The following is an 18,028-nucleotide window of genomic DNA, read 5'->3' on the forward strand; positions in this document are numbered from 1 at the left end:
GCCACAAGGGAAGCCCCAAAGCCTGGTTTTTTTGTTTGTTTGTTTGTTTTTAAATTAAATGGCATATATTGTTAAACTAATTGGAAGTAGAGTGAGACCATCAAGGCAAGTTGAGACAATAGATTGTCTGTAAATCCCCCAGAAGATGATGGGAGGCCCTTCATGACAGTTTTTCTTGGTTTTTCACAGTAAGAATACACAAAATTATGGCTTGGAGGGAATTACTATTCATACCTTTTGGCTCTTTACCACTCAGTAAGTAACTATTCCTCTAAGCAAATGTGAACAAAAAGTATTTAAAGACTACTGAACTGGTATACTCCTCTGAAAAGTTATTTGTGCTGCTTGTGCTCAGTTGCTCAGTCGTGTCCAACTCTGTGACCCTGTAGACTGTAGTCTGTCCATGGAATTTTCTAGGCATGAATACTGGAGAGGGTTGCCATTTCCTTTTCCAGGGGATCTTCCTGACCCAGGGATCAAACCTGTGTCTCTCGCACCTCCTGCATTGAAAGGTGGATTCTTTACCACTAGCTCGACCTGGAAAGCTACTAAATGTTCACAAATGTCACAGCCCACTTTTATAACACTTATGTTTATTTTATTTTGGGGGGTATAAATTTTGATATATTTTATTTTTTTAATTTTATTTTATTTTTAAACTTTACAATATTGGATTGGTTTTGCCAAATATTGAAATGAATCAAATGGAAGTATTCTTAGTTCTTTCTATTTCATTCTTTCCCCTGAGGTCTTTGCCAAGGATCAGTGTAGGATTTCTTTTCTTAGGGGCCCTTAGGCGGTGTAGATCATGCTCTCTTAGTGATGAAGCAGTAAACTCTAGAACCTCTTAAATATCTTTCCTGTTATTCCGTGTTTTAAATGCTCCTCAAGTAAAGCTTGAAATATTGTCTCACCTATGCCAAAATCCTTTCACTCCTTTATAATTTCACTAGATCCAGTTGTAGTCATGGAATATTTTCTTTTAAAAGGACGGTTACATCCCCACCTGGATGTCATCTTCCCTTCCTGTAAAGAGATCCTGGATACTATTGAATTAGGCAAATGGCATTTTTTTCTTGGGTTGAAAACTAAAGACCCATGGAGTAAATGTAAAGTCATCAATAGTTAATGTAGCTGTCCGGGGAACTTTTGAATACAAACTTGGATATGTATAAATAATGCTTCTAGGATTTATAATTCAGCATGTATGATCATACAAATGTTAAGGAAGGATTTTGGTAGACCCCAACTATGCAATGTATGTCACTAAAGTATTCTTATCTTGTAAGCACTTCCTAACAAAATTTTCTCCTCTGATATTTATTATCATAGGCTTGTTGTTTTCTTCTCTTTGAAGTTTTCTTTCTTTTTTCCCCACTGCAGTTTGCAGCACTTTAATAGTGTGAAGGGCTCCACTCTAGAGAGCACTGAAGCGAAGAAAAGCTTCATGGAGCCATACTGTGAGAATTAAAACACATTACATTAACTCAGCCTTCCCTTTCTGACTTCCTCTGTCGACTAAAAACAGTTTTGAAAAACAAAAAAGACCAAAAAAAGAATTAATATGGGAACACAGAGGGAGTTTGAGTTTTGATTTTTTCATGTGAAAAATAAAATTTAAAAAACTGTAAAGTCGCTAAAGCTTAGTTCTAACATCTTCAAGTTCTCTTCCCTGAGTCGTTAAGTTGCTGAAGCCCAGAAAATCAAATTTGGTTTAGGGCTGTTTGATAATGTAGTAACACAATAAAATGTGATTCACCAATTAGCTCATATAATTAGAAAATCAAAAACATGCTCTAAGTGTCTGGTGGACACATATAAGTAAAGTCTATTGTTCTTTATATTTGCTGATTATAGTTATGATTATACCTTCAGTTAATGATACCATATTCATATTCCTTAAGGAAGAGAACCCACAAATGCCTGTGTTTATAAATCAGGTAAATAATTTACTTAGTTCAGTCATTCATCCATTCACTTTTTTCCCCTTCATTATTTCTTTTTTGTCAGGCTCCATTAGTTAATGCGGCTGCCTGGTCCTTGCCTCCATAAAGCTCTTAATATGCAAGAACTGTGTTTAAATTCTTATAAAGAAGGGACAGTAAAGTAAAATTAGAATTTTATAGAAATCATGGATTTTTACTTGAAAATTAGTTTTTTCTCACTGATTTCTAAATGTTAATAATGTTGTTGAGACATATTCTAACAACAACAACAACAATAGCCAATTCAAGAATTTCCTTGCTCAGAAATTTTGCCTGGCTGAGAAGGATCTGTGATAGATAAAAGTGAGAATTTAATATTTGTTAGATTATTTTAAAGTAGCTCTTCATATGTTCTGTATTCATGTCACTTGAAATCTAAGTCATATGTTCTGTGTTGCCTGACTATATTTAAAATGTGTTTCTCTCTCTAAGTTCAAATCAATTTAAGGGTTGGTTGGATGGTTAAAATGGTTTCTCACTAGGAATTTCAAGCATGTCCTGGTTTGTTCTTTTCTCATTGCTACTGAAGCTATGGTTACATGGGTCAGGGCTTCTCAACAAATATAGCAGGAGGATAATGGGGATAAATTACCTGAGCTTGAACCAATAAAGAGAAGGCATTCTTTATCTAACATGGTCATTCTTAATGCTGTTTTACAGCCAAAAATGTAATATGGTTGTGTTGCCCTTACCACTGATTTTTAAGGTCATATTTTAGAGTCTATCCATAGAAAAATTGAAAGATATTATGAAAAAAATTTCCCTTGTAATTGTAACAATGCCCCTAGATGGCTTTCTCTTTGTAAACTCACAGTACATATTTTGTGCTGTTTTCTCTCTCCCAAACAACAAGAAATTTTAAAGGATACAATGAAGGTTTTTTTGTTGTTTTGTTTTGTTTGTAGAGTCTCAGTCATATTTCAGAACACCTTAGACTGTATTTCATTTGGAAGAGAACATTCAGTCACAAACATCAATAAAGTGTGGTTTATTCATAGCCAGGATGCAATTTAACCCCCTAATGTTATTTAAAATGCAGCTCTCTCCTCCTCAAAATGTATTTAATAGTTTTCTTTATTTTTTTTCCCTATTTACAGGTCAATGGGACAGAAATTGAATATGAGTTTGAAGAAATTACATTGGAGAGGGTAAGAAAAAATCCAATAATCCAAAACCCTAATCTTGCATTCCACATTCTGCTTTCTAATGGGTTGTCTTGGGGAAATGTGCAAATGTGTATTATACACACACTCACAATGAAAATATTAATGAAGTGTTTGCAGTGGAAGGCATGGAGACAAGCCGACCAACCCACCAGAACTTTGATTAAGTGTACTGCATGGCTAGGGTTTGGAAAAATGAATAGGGAAAGCCAAGTATTCAGTGAGCTTGTGTGATGTGAAAGTGAAAATGTTAGTTGCTCAGTCGTGTCTGATTCTTTGTGACCCCATGGACTCCTCTGTCCATGGGATTTCCCAGGCAAGAATACTAGAGTGGGTTGCCATTCCATTCTCCAGGGGATCTTCCTGACCTAGGGATCAATACTTTTTTCCTATTGTTTTCATTATTAATCTTTTGCTATACATTTTAAGATATGTTATACTGTATTTTCATTTACGTGATATTAATATGATCTTCTTAACTACCATTACCATGCTTTTTCTTTCCTTTTTTTTCCCTTAGTTTAAAATAATATGTGAAGGATTTTAAAACCTCCCTCATAGAGAAAAAAAAGCAACCCTGCAGAGTTCTGAAAACACGTTGTTCAGGCCTTGGCAAAGATTTGAAAAATTAGGGAAATTTTGTGTACCTAAGCCTAAAATATAAAGGCGTTTTAGAGAAGAATAAGAAAAAGGCCAAAGACTGCCTAGAAAAAGGCCAAAGAACTCCTAGAAAAAGGCCAAAGAACGCCTAGAAAAAGGTGACTGAAAGGTATTAACAGGACATTCATCAAAAAAGAAAAGGCCAGTAGCATCCAGAACCTTGCTCAGCCTTACTATTAAACAAACAATGGTACTAAACAGTTTTTCTCAACCCAATTGGCAAAACATTTAAAAGAAAGATTAATATTTGCTGCCATTGAGTGGGCCTGGAAATTGGAGCAGCCATTTGTTGTTGCTGCATCACTCAGTCACGTTTGATTTTTGCCACCTCGTGGACTGCAGCACGCCAGGCTTCTCTGTCCTTGACTGTTTCCTGGAATTTGATCAGACTTATGTCCATTAAGTTGATGATGCCATCCAACCATCTCATCCTGTGTCTCCCCCTTCTGTTGCCCTCAGTCTTTCCCAGCATCATTTCCAATGAGTTGACTCTTTGCATCAAGTGGCCAAAGTATTGGAGCTTCAGCAACAGTCCTTCCAGTGAATATTCAGGACTGATTTCCTTTAGGATGGCCTTGTTGGATCTGCTTGCAGTCTAACGGACTCTAAAGAGTCTTCTCCAGCACCACAGTTCAAAAGCATAAGTTATTCAGTGCTCAGCCTTCTTTCTGGTCCAACTCTCATAGTCATACATGACTACTGGAAAAAAATCTTAGCTTTGACTAAATGAACCTTTGTTGGCTAAGTAATGTCTCTGCTTTTTAATATTCTGTCTAGGTTGTCATAGCTTTTCTTCCAAGAAACAAGTGTCTTTTAATTCAATGGCTATAGTAACCTCCACAGTGATTTTGGAGCCCAAGAAAATAAAGTCTGTCACTGTTTCCATTGTTTCCTCATCTATTTGCCATGAAGTGATGGAACTAGATGCCATGATCTTAATTATATGAATGTTGAGTTTTAAGCCAGCTTTTTCACTCTCCTCTTTCACCTTCATCTGTGTATGCATAATATACAATCATAATAAGGATACATACCAAAATGTTAAAAATTATTAACTCTTGTTAAGGATTTTGAGGTAATTGTTAGTTACTTCTTTTTGTCTAGATTTATTTTCTACACTTTCCATAATAAACATGCAGTGTGTGAGTGCTCAGACGCTCAGTCATGCCCAACTCTTTGTTACCCTTTGGACTGTAGCCCATCATGCTCCTCTGTCCATGGGATTTTTCAGGCAAGAATACTGGAGTAGATTGCAATTTCCTCCTCCAGGGAAATATGCAATATATTTACATTAAGAAATAAAAATGCAAGTATTTTTTTCTGTGCTTTCATCCAAGCATGAATTCAGACTCTAGATCTACATTTAAACTTATTTTTTTTTTCTTCTTCAGTTTACTAATTATTCAGTTTTATTAGTCAGGTAATTTCTTACTTCCAGCCTAATTTTTATTGTGAATGGCTTTAAAAGGAAATTTACATTAAAAGTTAAGTGTTTGACAGATGAGTTCTTTAAAACTTCCATTATGAACTTTGATAAATTATTTTAAAGGCATGCAAAATGGATAAAAGTGAGGTTTATGGAAAATCAACCCAAATGAGGAAAGAGAAGACATTTCTCCTAAATCACTAATCATCTGTCCAGAAATAGCTATATAAATTGTAGGAAAATGTGCAAAATCAAAGTGGGAGGCCTTTGCTTAAAAACCAGTAAGAATTAAAAGATGACAATAGCAGTGCCTTCTAAGCATAGGATCTCTTTCCACTACACAGATCTTACCCTTAGGAGGTCAACCTCTCGCCCCCCAAACCCTACACATATATACGTCTTGACTGTAACACCATTTAGTTACCCTGGTTTTATAGCTCAGAAATAGACGCCAGCAGTGATGTGAGGTAGAACATTCTCTATGAGTCAAACAGTGGTGGGTTCTAGTGTGTGTCCACACTCACTTCATGAGCTTGCATGCCGTCTCACCTCCTTTACTTCCCGCCCGAAGGGTCTCAGTCGCAGTCTGAAGCTTATCCTTGCCCTTAGCTGTACCCCTTCCAAGACCTCGCTGTCGAGCATCGCCTTCTCTGAGCACCTTCACCACCTCTGTGTCCTTATCATTTGTTCTAGTACACCTGCTCTCCCCACTGGGACCTTGAATCTGATTTCACTCACTTTCCTCCTCCCCTTGGCCTATGTTTCCTGGTCCATCTAATTTTCTGTCTTACACACTCAGCATTTTTCCTTCTCTCTCTTTTTTTTGTGGTCATCTCAGCCCTTATTAACCTACTGTGGTTAAACTTACACCTTCCTAATTACTCCATGCCAGCGCCTGAGCAACTAGACATGGCAAGAGAAGCACCTAGTCATCTCACTTTAAATTTATAACTGTTGGCTTCAAATGAACTCTCAAAACAACCAACCAGTTCTTAGCGATTTCTTTAGAAAAATCCTTTTCTCGGTCTCTGGGAAAATAGTTTCCTATCTCATTTCATCTCCTCAAATCTCAAACACCCCCTCCCTCGTCCTTGCTCTTAACTATTAATTTCTCTCCATATGTCCTTGAGAAAATCTAAGCCATCAAATGAAAACTGCCTTACTTCCTACCACCAGATTCACTAGTGTGCTCTCTTTGTTCCCTGCTTGTTTCCAAGGCCAGCTCTTCGCTTGTAACCTGGACTCCATAACCTCTTGTCCATTTAAGGAATTTGCTTCTTGAGTTTTCTCCTCTCTCTCCTGTAATATCAGTTTCTCTCTTGCCCTTCTTTTTTTTTTTTCCTTAGATAAATTTAATTTAGCGTGATGATAGCTCTCATCTTAAAAAAAAGTGTCCCAATGTTCCTCATCCATTATTGCCTCGTTGTTCTATTGAGCTTAACTGAAATATAGGAAAACTGTCTGTCTGCATTAACTCCACTTTAGGACTTCCTTTTCTTATGTTAACCTATTCATGTTTTCATCCTCACAGTAGCTCTAAAACGGTCCCTGTCAAAGTTCCAGCAAGTTCCATCTTGCTCAGTACAAGCCTCAGTTCTTAGTCCTGCTTCTCAGCAGTGCTTGATGTGGCTGTCACTGCCTCATTCCTCAAAGGTGTTAATTTCTTGCCTCCCAGAACAAAGCACCCTCCTGTTTATTTACCATCTCATCGGTGCCCTTTCTCAGTCTCCTTGCTGGTTCTTCCTCTAAATGTAGGAACACTCCAGAAACCCAGTACCCAAATTTGATATATTCCTAACAGAATTCATGATTTCCCTGTACTTCCTGTCCTCAGGGCCTAAGCTGCTTCTCTCTTAATATTCGTCATCTGAACTCATTGACTCTATAACATTCCTTGTAATTCAGGCCAAAAATAATGTATCGAGAAGTCTTGTATAATTACTCTTTTTCCCTTGGTATCTGGCAAAAGTCTTATTGGTGCTACCGTAAAAATATATTTCAAAATCAGTCACATTTAGCACTCTGCTGACTCTTGGTCCAAATCAATATCACGCCATGCCTGGACCACAGTAATAGCTTCTGCTTCTGCCCATTCTTTTCCAGAAGGTAGCCAGAGTGATATTTTTTGAAGTAGAAACCTGATCATACCACTTTTATTCCTAAAACCTTCCAAGAGGTGATAATTACACTCATTACCTATAAGGCTGTATATGATCTGACCTCTGCTTCTTTCCCCAATATTATGGCCTAACCTTCAACTCCTAGAACAGTTTACTCTGACCACACTGACTTTCTCATCATTCCTCAAATGCCAAGCTTTACCCACCTGAGGCATTTATATATGGTATTCTATGTGCCTGGGAAAATCTCCCCTCAGCTCTTTATAAGATTTGCTCATTTCATCATTGAAACATCAACTCAAATGTCTCCTTCTCGAAAAAAATCTCCCCTTTGTACTCCATTGAAGTTAGTGTAGCTTCCCCATTACTTTTTTTTTCCTTCTCATAGTTTTATTGTCATATAATTGTCCTTACTAACATCTGAAATTTATAGTATTTATGTATTTTATTTATGTATTGTTTACTTTGTTAACATCTATCTCCTCCTTAAATATATGCTATATGTAAATATACAGTCAGCTCTATATCCAGTTCACCTAGAACAGTGTCTGGAATGCAGTATGCATTCAGTGACTATTCGGGTTTATGCCTACGCTCAGTCACCGCACGTACAGCAGAACAGGGTGGCCTGTGTTTGGCTCTGTCACTTACTGGTCAAGTTACTTTGAGTTGAGTACTTAACGTTTCTGTGTCTCAATTTCCACATCTGGAAATGAGACTAAGGTATTTGTAACCACTTCCTAGGCCTTTGTGATTATTGAAAGTGAAAGTTGCTCAGTAGTGTCTGACTCTTTGCGACCCCATAAACTATACAGTCCATGGAATTCTCCAGGCCAGAATACTGGAGTGGGTAGCCTTTCTCTTCTCCAGGGGATCTTTCCAACCCAGGGATGGAACCCAGGTCTCCCACATTGCAGGCGGATTCTTTACCAGCAGAGCCACAAAGGAAGCCCAAGAATACTGGAGTGGGTAGCCTATCCCTTCTGTTATGGTTGTTAAAGGAGTTAATATAAAGGTTTAGAATAGCATGCATCCTTATTATTCTTAACATTTCCCTCATGCTAATTTGATAGTTCTCACAAACATTATTTATAGGATCACTGAGGAAGCTTAAAACCTAGCTTCTTAGTCTCAATGAACAATTTACATCAATCCAACAGGAATTCTTTTCATACCAGCTTTCCCTGTTCTTTCTCCCCATTACTTGAATTGATGTTAGACATCCAATGAATCAGGCTGCCAGTACAGGACATGTGAGAGATGAGGTTCAATTCCTGGGTTGGGAAGATCCTCTGAAGTATAAAATGGCAACTCAGTCCATTATTCTTGCCTGGAAAATTCCATGGACAGAGGATCCTGACAGGCTACAGTCCATGGGGTCTCAGAGAGTTGGACATGACTAAACAAAGGAACACAATAAGGAAGTTATGGTCTTTGCTATATGTGTTACAGCTCACATTTTTTATGCATTTCGTCTCTGTAACATTTAGTTTAGTAATAAGCTAATCACATTTAGTAACATCCCAGTGAGGTGGATATTGCTGACTTCATTTAACACATTAGAACACATAATTTAAATGAGTTTAAATTAAACTCAAAAATTAAGTCACATGTCAAAAGTCACAGCGTTAGTCGAAGACAGAACTGGGATCCAGCTCCATGCCCACCAGACATGAAAACCTAAGCTCATTGCCGCTGAGTTAAATTGCACCAAATTAAGCTCAAGTGTTTTTTCCTCCAAGAAATTCTTCTTGACTTCCCCTCTTGGGAAAGGTTCCCCTGCATAAATTAACACAAGTAGAGAATTTCTCACAGTAAATGATGAAGAAAATGTCTTTTCCACTGAAATGTGAGTTCCTGATGGAAGGAATTTTATCGTAGTGTTCTTTATATTCCTATGACAATATTAAAAGAAAAGGGAAAACCACTGCCCAATTTGAGGGCACGTTGATGACTCCTTCCCTATAGTAGCATCAGCCGATGCACTGGCTGCTTTGCCGTACATGGTGAATCCCACCCCTGTCTTATGGACACTTAGGTGTCCAGCACTTTTTGAACAAGGGCGCTGAGCACAGCCCTTGTTTCGTAGACTTTCACCACCTGGGGGAGGACACAGAAAAGTAAATGGGCAGAAACCATAATGAAGAACAGAATGCAGTGACTACCCGGCCCAGAATGGAGTACTTCTCTGAGGCATTGTACCTGAAGGGTGAAGGGAAACTGGCCATGGACAAGGAAGGAGAAGCGGACCTCTCAGGAAACAGCGAGTGCAAATGTGCAGGGGTCCATGGCAAAGTGACATGCTCAAGGAACTGCAGGTAGCAACAGTTCAGGATGGCTGTGGCTCAAGTTTTGAAGTGAGATTCAGACAGAGAGAGAGAAAAATCAGGCAGGAAGGATGGAAAGGACTGGAAACATAGATGCCTAGGATAACATTTAAATTTTAAATTGTATCTTGGAGACAATGGCTAGCCTTTGGAAAATTTTAGGCAGAAAAAAGTAATATAATCATACTTGTGTTTGAAAAAGATCACTTTAGCTGCAGTATTGGGTGTACAGGATTCAACAGACAATGCAGATGTGCCCTTTAAGACAGAAAATTAACGACTGCTGCTGCTGCTGCTAAGTCTCTTCAGTCGTGTCTGACTCTGTGCGACCCCATAGACAGCAGCCCACCAGGCTCCCCCATCCCTGGGATTCTCCAGGCAAGAACACTAGAGTGGGTTGCCATTTCCTTCTCCAATGCATGAAAGTGAAAAGTGAAAGTGAAGTCGCTGAGTCCTGTCCGACTCTTCCCGACCCCATGGACTGCAGCCTACCAGACTCCTCCATCCATGGGATTTTCCAGGCAAGAGTACTGGAGTGGGGTGCCATAAATTAATGACTAAATGCTGCCAATGATGATGGTGGAGGAGATGATTCAAAATGTTTTAAGAATCTTAGAAGAGATTCTGATGTTTTGTAGGATGAGAAAATGCCAGAGAGAGCAAAGATGTCAAAGAGGCCTAGACAATAGCCCAACAAATTCCTTTCATTTACACAATCTGCGCCTCTCAGCGTGGACACCTGTGATATTTCAAGCCTTCCTGACACCCTCAACTCTTGTGACATTAATAAAGGTAGCTGAGTATAATGTCTGTGCCTCTGAATGATTTATCCATTATTCACGAATGAAATTAATAGGTTACATATCCCTAATATGGTTTGTATCAAGAGAAGCCTGTTGACCCAGCATGGATAATAGATTCATCATGCCTTCATAACCCTGACCAGCATGCATGACTACAGTTTAGCAGAGATGTTGAAGTGACTATCTGACCATCTGCCGACCCCTACCACAGCCTCCAAAAAAAGAAAAAGAACATTTGGAGTGTTTTCCTGACAGCTGCAGAATGTATGGCCATGTGACACTATTTGAATATTCTGTCTGACACGTCGGGGATATTCTTTTGCAATTTTTTTTTTAAGAGCTGAGCCATATTCCTAAGTATAAATCATTGATTTTGTTACTTATTATTAGACCCATGCCAAAATCAACATATCTATAGGGCAGAGAAAAGTGATTCCTGTAGATGAACTGAGTTTGGGGTGTCAGGTGGATAACTTGGGAATTTTTTTAAACAGTATTTGTAAACTGCAGGTAAGCAGTAACCAACTAAAGTTGTCTACTGATGAAGTCTCCAGAGTAATCCAGGCTTCAAATTAACTAGAAATTCCTTGGGTGTCTGAATCAGGCCAAATTTATTTATCTCACACTATCGAGTTTCCATGAAGATGAAAATTCCTAAATTCAAATGGGATTAAGGGTCTGTTGCTTCAAGTAATGTAGAGGCTTTAGGTTTCTAAATTTCAGATTTTCTTCTGGATCTCTTTAGCTATTTCAAATTAGTAGTAACAGGAATAAAAAGCCAGAGTCCTGAAGATATTTGATGGGATTTCATATAGTCAGCTATAGTACAGTCTTATTCTATTTTAGTTAAATAATTTTAATGCTAGATAATCTTCTTAAACTCTAAATTTTACACATTTGCAGTTATCAGTGTATATTTTAGTGTGTTTGAAATGTATACACACATATGTATGTTTACAGATATAGATATCATCCAAACGTAAGTGTGTATTTAGATGTAAAAATATTTACTTAATATGTGTGAATTTTGATCAAAGTGTTATTGGCTTTGTGGAAGGTATTGCAAGTTTTCTAGAACAAGTGTAGATTCACATAAGCAGTCTAAAGAAGCACAATTTTGAGTTCAGACTTCTTTTGAATCCAGAATGGGCCACTTTCTATGTGACCTTGAAGAAATGACTTAACCTGCTAAGCCTCCTCTTTCTTCATGATGAATGTAATACTAGTATCTGTTGTCTACCACTGTTGTGAAAAATAGAAATAACATGTAAAATGCCTTAAATAGTTCATGGAACAGCATAGATGCTCAATATTAGTTTTTATAAAGTGTGTAAATGCACCTTTATCTAAGCCTCATTCTTTCTTTCGAAGATGTCACTGTTGGTTAACTTTAGGCCATGATTCTAGGCCTAGGTCAAGGGGCAAACGTATGCTTCTGCTTTTCTGTGTGTGTTTGTGTGTGTGTGAGAGAGAGAGAAAGGGAGAGAGTTTTTTTTTTTAATGGCAAATGATAAGCTTCTTAAGTGATCTCCAACAGGTATATGTTCCCAATTACAAATGCATTTTAAGTATATAAATGGAGTCTGCCCTTGAGTTTGCAGCCATAGCTTTCTCTAGAATAACTCCAAACTTTTTGTAGCTCTGTTTTCCCTTCTTTGTTGCTGCTACTGCTGCTAAGTCACTTCAGTCATGTCTGACTCTGTGCAACCCCATAGACGGCAGCCTATCAGGCTCCCCTGTCCCTGGGATTCTCCAGGCAAGAACACTGGAGTGGGTTGCCAGTTCTTCTCCAGTGCATGGAAGTGAAAAGTGAAAGTGAAGTCGCTCAGTCGTGTCTGACCCTCAGCGACCCCATGGACTGCATGCAGCCTTCCAGGCTCCTCCATCCCTGGGATTTTCCAGGCAAGAGTACCGGAGTGGAGTGCCATTGCCTTCTCCGCCCTTCTTTGTTAGCTCACAAGAATTTAGCTCCTGGCTAGACAAGCGGTTACCGTTTTCTTTTCTGTTCAGTAGTTTTTGGCTATGATATTTGCTTCAGATGCTTTTAAATATTTTATTCTAATGATCTTTCACTTCTAGTCTCTACATATGAAATAGTTAGCCTTTTTTTTTTTTTTTTGTCTGCACATTAGAACTGGCAGGAGGAGCATTCTTCTTCTTTTGGGGGAACTGCTTCTCTCCCCATTCCAACCACATTCTGAGGATCACTGCCAGTCATAGCATGCATGGTCACACAGTTGACTGAACCAGAGCTACTCATTGAAATTACCTGGCAACCTAGTAAAAATAATAATAATAACACAGATCCCTGAACCATGCCCTAGACTAAATGAATCAGAATCTTGGGTATGTGGGACATGAGAAATCTTTATTTTAAAAACTCTTCTTGGGGACTTGATGTAGTTTACAGGCTGACACCTGAGTCAGACTAAGCCAAATACAAGCACTGCTCAGGATTTTTCACACTGGAGTTTGTGGAATGGAGAGGTGTTGCATTCCAGCTGTGCAGTAGAGTTCTGAGAGAGGAGAGAAAGAGTGGTTGCCATATGAATTTCCTGCCTCGTGGAGCAAGCTCATCTGAGAAAATGAGGCTTCCCACAGAGAGAGACAGAGACAGAAGTTAACGAAGAGGGAGAGAGAAATAGAGAACACACTGGCAGCATCCAATTTCTATGTTATATCTACCCTAAAGACCCAACTGGACAGCCACTGTCTTCTCATTGGCTACATGAGCTGCTGCTGCTAAGTCACTTCAGTCGTGTCCGACTCTGTGCGACCCCATAGACAGCAGCCTACCAGGATCCCCTGCCCCTGGGAGACCTCCCCTTAAATTCTTCTTAGCCAGATTGGTTCAAATCTGGCATCCATAACTTGCCTAGTGTATTTATGCAAATGTATCTTGGTTTTGTGTTTTAGCTATCACTCTGGGGAAGTTCTTGAATAGGTCCTGCCCCAGGCTCAGGCTGCTATAGCCTGTTCTCAAAATAAATGTCACCTTGCTTAGATTTATCTTCTCTAAAGTCTAACTGTGTCTCCCACCACTGAGGTAAGGTCATAAAGCTGAGCTCTCTGGTAGGGAATACTGTTGGCAGGTTGTAATAAACCTTAATACCGCAAAGCTTAGGCATGCGTCTCCTGTAAAGTAACCCATGACTGTGTTTCAACTCCCAGGAAATAAAAGAACAATAAAAAAAAAAAAAAAGTGGCAGGTAAAGAGAATGCCTACCGACAGGTCTATGAATTTAAGTCTCTACTGTCTAGAAACTTCTCTGATTTGGAGGCTAGCAAGTTTTTTGTACATGCGGAAAGAGCTTTGCAGTGTTAACCATTGGCCTCAGATGTCAGAAAAAAAAAATTTACTGCGAGAAATATGGTTTACAGACATTTGGGGGGTCATTAATCTAACTTTTCTTCAGATGCAAGCATCAAAGTCTCAGGATTGAGGATTACCTGGTAAACATACCTCAAAGGCCTGATTTAGATAAATGGGCACAAAATGCCTTTAGCTGAAATTCAGCTGCTGACTCCAGCCTTCTCCATTTTTCTTTATAGCTCCAGGCTGACTTATCTCCCTTCTTTCACCCCACAAACCATCTGTCACCGGAGTATTACCAAGCGCTCCCTTCTAGATCCTTACCCTGAGCTTCGCATCATCTAAACTGGCCAATATATTTCCTTCTGGAAACCACTTGTTATACTGTGACCCTCAGCTTTTCCTGACATGCTCTTGGTTATTACCAGCACATCTGATGCTATTGCAAGCACATCTGATTCTAAAATTTACAGCTTTAAGACAAAAATCAACAACGGGATAGACATGCCCAGAAATGGCAAAATTTTACTATTCCCAAATAAGTTTTCTAATCAGAGTAAATATATTTTCCTGGCCTGTATATCAACACAGTGTGGATGGTTAAGGAGGTATGGCAAAGAAAGCTCTAACTCAGGGATGCTCTAAACTTCAGAATCATGGTGGAGATACTAGGCCCTGAAATTATTGGAAAACAAAGACCCAAGAAGCAATGTAGGACAGGGGCCCAGCAATCATGCCTGAGTTACTAAGTACCCCATCTCGAGAACTGGTAAAGCCGGAAATGTTATTACTTGCCACTGAACAAACTCTAAGGGATGAATCTCCGTTTTTCTGTAGATCAATTGTCAGGCTAGCAGCACATGTAAACTTAGTCATTTTTTGTGTTGTTTTTTTTTTTCCCTCAAACACTTCAACCACCTCCAGAGATATCTCATAGTTCAGTGACAAGACAGCCTCCACACTGGTCTCATGTCCTCACAGGTAACTGCTGCAACACCTGTGGTTTCTCTCTGAGCTGTTCCTGCAGGTCTGCCCGTTTCTGCTGACGATGTAGTGGACATTTGTCAGTTATCTACCCATGTCTTTCTCTTCACCCGTTCCTCTTTGCTAATTGAGTCCAGATTTTGGTTCAGATGTCCACCTTTATCCACACAACCCATGTGCTTTGATGGAGGCTAAGGCAACTCTGAACTCATGCGATAGGTCCTTACTGATTTAAGCCAATGAGCACTGATGGAGAAAGGCCCTTAGCCGCCCTCCGTGGTGAATACTCAACCTATTTCAGTACAGTCAGAGTGAATTGTGACTCTTGCTTAGAATTCCATGACAGAAACCCACCCTGTTTCATGGGCAGGAAGTGAGGAAGCCTGTAGCTCAGATAGTAGCTTAGAGCCATTTGATGGCCAGAAGAGTATTGCAGTTTTAGAATGAAGTACCATTTTAGAAGGCAGAGTAGGTAAATCGGGGGTAAAGAACAGTCTTGGTGACATCTTGAAACTGAGAAGCAAACCATCTCTGAAGCCCTCCTTCTGAATTTCTGTTAATCTCTTTTGTTATGTTACCAGTTTAAATGGTGGTGGTCGGGGGGCAGCGGGAGGGGGGTGGTGGGGGAAGGTTCAGTGACTCACAACTAAACAAATCCTAAAAGACATAAACGGGTCATGAGGAAGCTTGAACTTTAGGGCCCCATCCCCTTAGACATGCCTGAAAATCCTTTATCTCTGAAAATTTTTCCTTCTCTCTTATTCCAGGTCAGGGCTTCCCAGGCGGTGCTAGTGGGAAAGAACCTGCCTGCCAAAGCGCGTAGACATAAGAGGCACGCGTTTGATCCCTGGGTTGGGAAGGTCCCTTGGATGAGTGCTTGGCAGCCCACTCCAGTATTCTTGTCTGGAGAATCCTATGGACAGAGGAGCCTGGTGGGCTATGGTCCATAGGTTACAAAGAGTCAGACACAACTGACATGATTTAGCACGCACACATGCATATTCAGGTTCAAGGAATCTCTCTCCCCTGCCCCTCCATTTGGGAAACCACTTATTCCCTCTGCAGAGGACTCCTCTTTCCTCTTTTACTTCCTCCAACAACCCTTTAATTTCTTCAAAGGGCTTAGGTTTTTGGAAACAGAAGCAGGGAGGTCTTTGCAGGCTGCTTGTGACTTCAACTCTCCCTCTCCTTACCTCCCTCTACAATGAACACCTGCTTTAACGGGGAGAAAGGAAAAAGAAAAAAAACAGGGAGAAGAAAAATAGTTTTAATATCTCAGAGATGCACAGTAAGGAAACTGAAACTTATTTGAGAAGCAATTAGAACTAGTGGATTTAAAAGCTTCTATTTTATCTACTTAGCTTGATGAGATTTAGGTATTTTTGCACCTTCAAATCATCTATCCTTTGGAGAAACAGAGCGTATATAATAAGAAAACATTCATAGGTATCAGAACCTCCAAGGTGTACTTTCATAGTTTAAAAATATTTGGTCTGTATAGACTCAGCATAAATTAAACAAAGACATTTAGTCATTGAGAAGAATGTCACCTTGAATTTAATTCAGGATCACCAACTAGGTTCTGTTGATCCTAAGACTGCTCTTCACTCCCTTACTATCTTTGACTGAGAAGGTCTTCCTCAAAACTCAGCTTATGTGTTAGCTTCTCTCAAAAGCTTGGTCAAGTTCCCAAGTCAGAGTTAGCTTATCCATCCTTTTCATCACCTCAGGGCTTTCTCATTGTCATCTGTGTTCATATCCTGTCTACCTTTTATGTAGAGGCCCTTAATGGCTGAAATCCTTTTCATGCTTGGCATTTACATCTGGCTGTTTTGAATCACTCCCTGGGTAGCTCAAATGGAAAAGAATCTGCCTGTAATGCAGGAGACCTGAGTTCGATCCCTGGGTTGGGAAGAATCCCCTGGAGAAGGGCATGGTAACCCAGTCCACTATTCTTGCCTAGAGAATCCCATGGACAGAGGAACCTGGCAGGCTGCAGTCCATGGGATTGCAAAGAGTCAGGCACGACTGAGCGGCTAACACACACAGAGAAGAACAAAGTATATCACTAGCAGAGTCACTAGAAGGCTCATTTATGTCTCTTGACAAGATACAGAGATTAGTGTTTCATCCTGATGGTGTGTTATATACACAGACATGTTTCTGTACACACTCACATACATGTATAAATTTTGTACACATTTTATATTATATATATATATATATGTCTTTCATGTATTTGTATGTGTTTCCATGTGTTTATAGTTGGATGGGTAGATAGGACCTTCTTTTAAGCTGGAGCCAACGCTCATGCTCTCTCTAATGCTGGTGCCATACTAAGTATATCGATATCATTTACTGAAAGTTTAGCTTTGTATGTTGTTCACTTTTTTGATTATCTCAAATTTTAACAATTAGTCTGTGACATAAGTTTTACAGCCTCTCTTTTACCAAGAAGAAAACTGTAGGTCAAAGAAGTTAAGGCATTTATCCATGATCACAAAATTAGTATGTGGCAGAACTGGATGAGCTGTCTTCAAATGTGGTGCCATCAGTAAGCAGGAAAAATATGGAAGACTTTTTTAGAATAGAGTATTCTCGAACCAGCCATGATATATTCAGATTGCCCTTAAGTCTTACATGTTTATCAAAAGGAAACAACAAGCCCAATGGCAAAATGTCTTTGATTCACATCACAAGGTGGAAAGCAGCTTCAAGAAAAAGACAAAGACAGTAGGAGGTAGATGGGGAGGAATTTATTTCTCTGTGGGATTGTTTCTTAATGTTTGAGCAATAAGTCATGCGCCTCTCCCCACTATTTGCTTAAACTTTACTCACAGCTCAATAATGCTACCCTAACTTGAGAAAAACAACAAAAATGACATCAGTTCAGTTCAGTCGCTCAGTCGTGTCCGACTCTTTGCGACCCCATGAATCGCAGCACACCAGGCCTCCCTGTCCATCACCGTCTCCCGGAGTTCACTCAAACCCACGTCCATCGAGTTGGTGATGCCATCCAGCCATCTCATCCTCTGTCGTCCCCTTCTCCTCCTGCCCCCAATCCCTCCCAGCATTAGAGTCTTTTCCAATGAGTCAACTCTTCGCATGAGGTGGCCAAAGTACTAGAGTTTCAGCTTTAGCATCATTCCTTCCAAAGAAATCCCAGGGCTGATCTCCTTTAGAATGGACTGGTTGGATCTCCTTGTAGTCCAAGGGACTCTCAAGAGTCTTCAACACCACAGTTCAA

The 18,028-nt window shown here is 39.6% G+C and overlaps 1 protein-coding gene across 3 annotated transcripts in view; it reads left to right on the forward strand.

Annotated features, from left to right (window-relative positions):
• Nucleotides 1-18,028, forward strand: part of DLG2 (discs, large homolog 2 (Drosophila)) — a 2,340,373-nt gene that overhangs the window by 1,550,463 nt on the left and 771,882 nt on the right. For all 3 annotated transcript variants that reach the window (XM_010853191.1, XM_010853193.1, XM_010853192.1), the window contains one exon: nt 3,083-3,133. In XM_010853191.1, coding sequence (XP_010851493.1) covers nt 3,083-3,133 — 51 coding nt within the window. The remainder of the gene's footprint in view (nt 1-3,082; nt 3,134-18,028) is intronic.

This window comes from Bison bison, unplaced genomic scaffold (assembly GCF_000754665.1).
Source record: "Bison bison bison isolate TAMUID 2011002044 unplaced genomic scaffold, Bison_UMD1.0 scf7180017864324, whole genome shotgun sequence".
In the NCBI taxonomy this organism is placed as follows: Eukaryota; Metazoa; Chordata; class Mammalia; order Artiodactyla; family Bovidae; genus Bison; species Bison bison.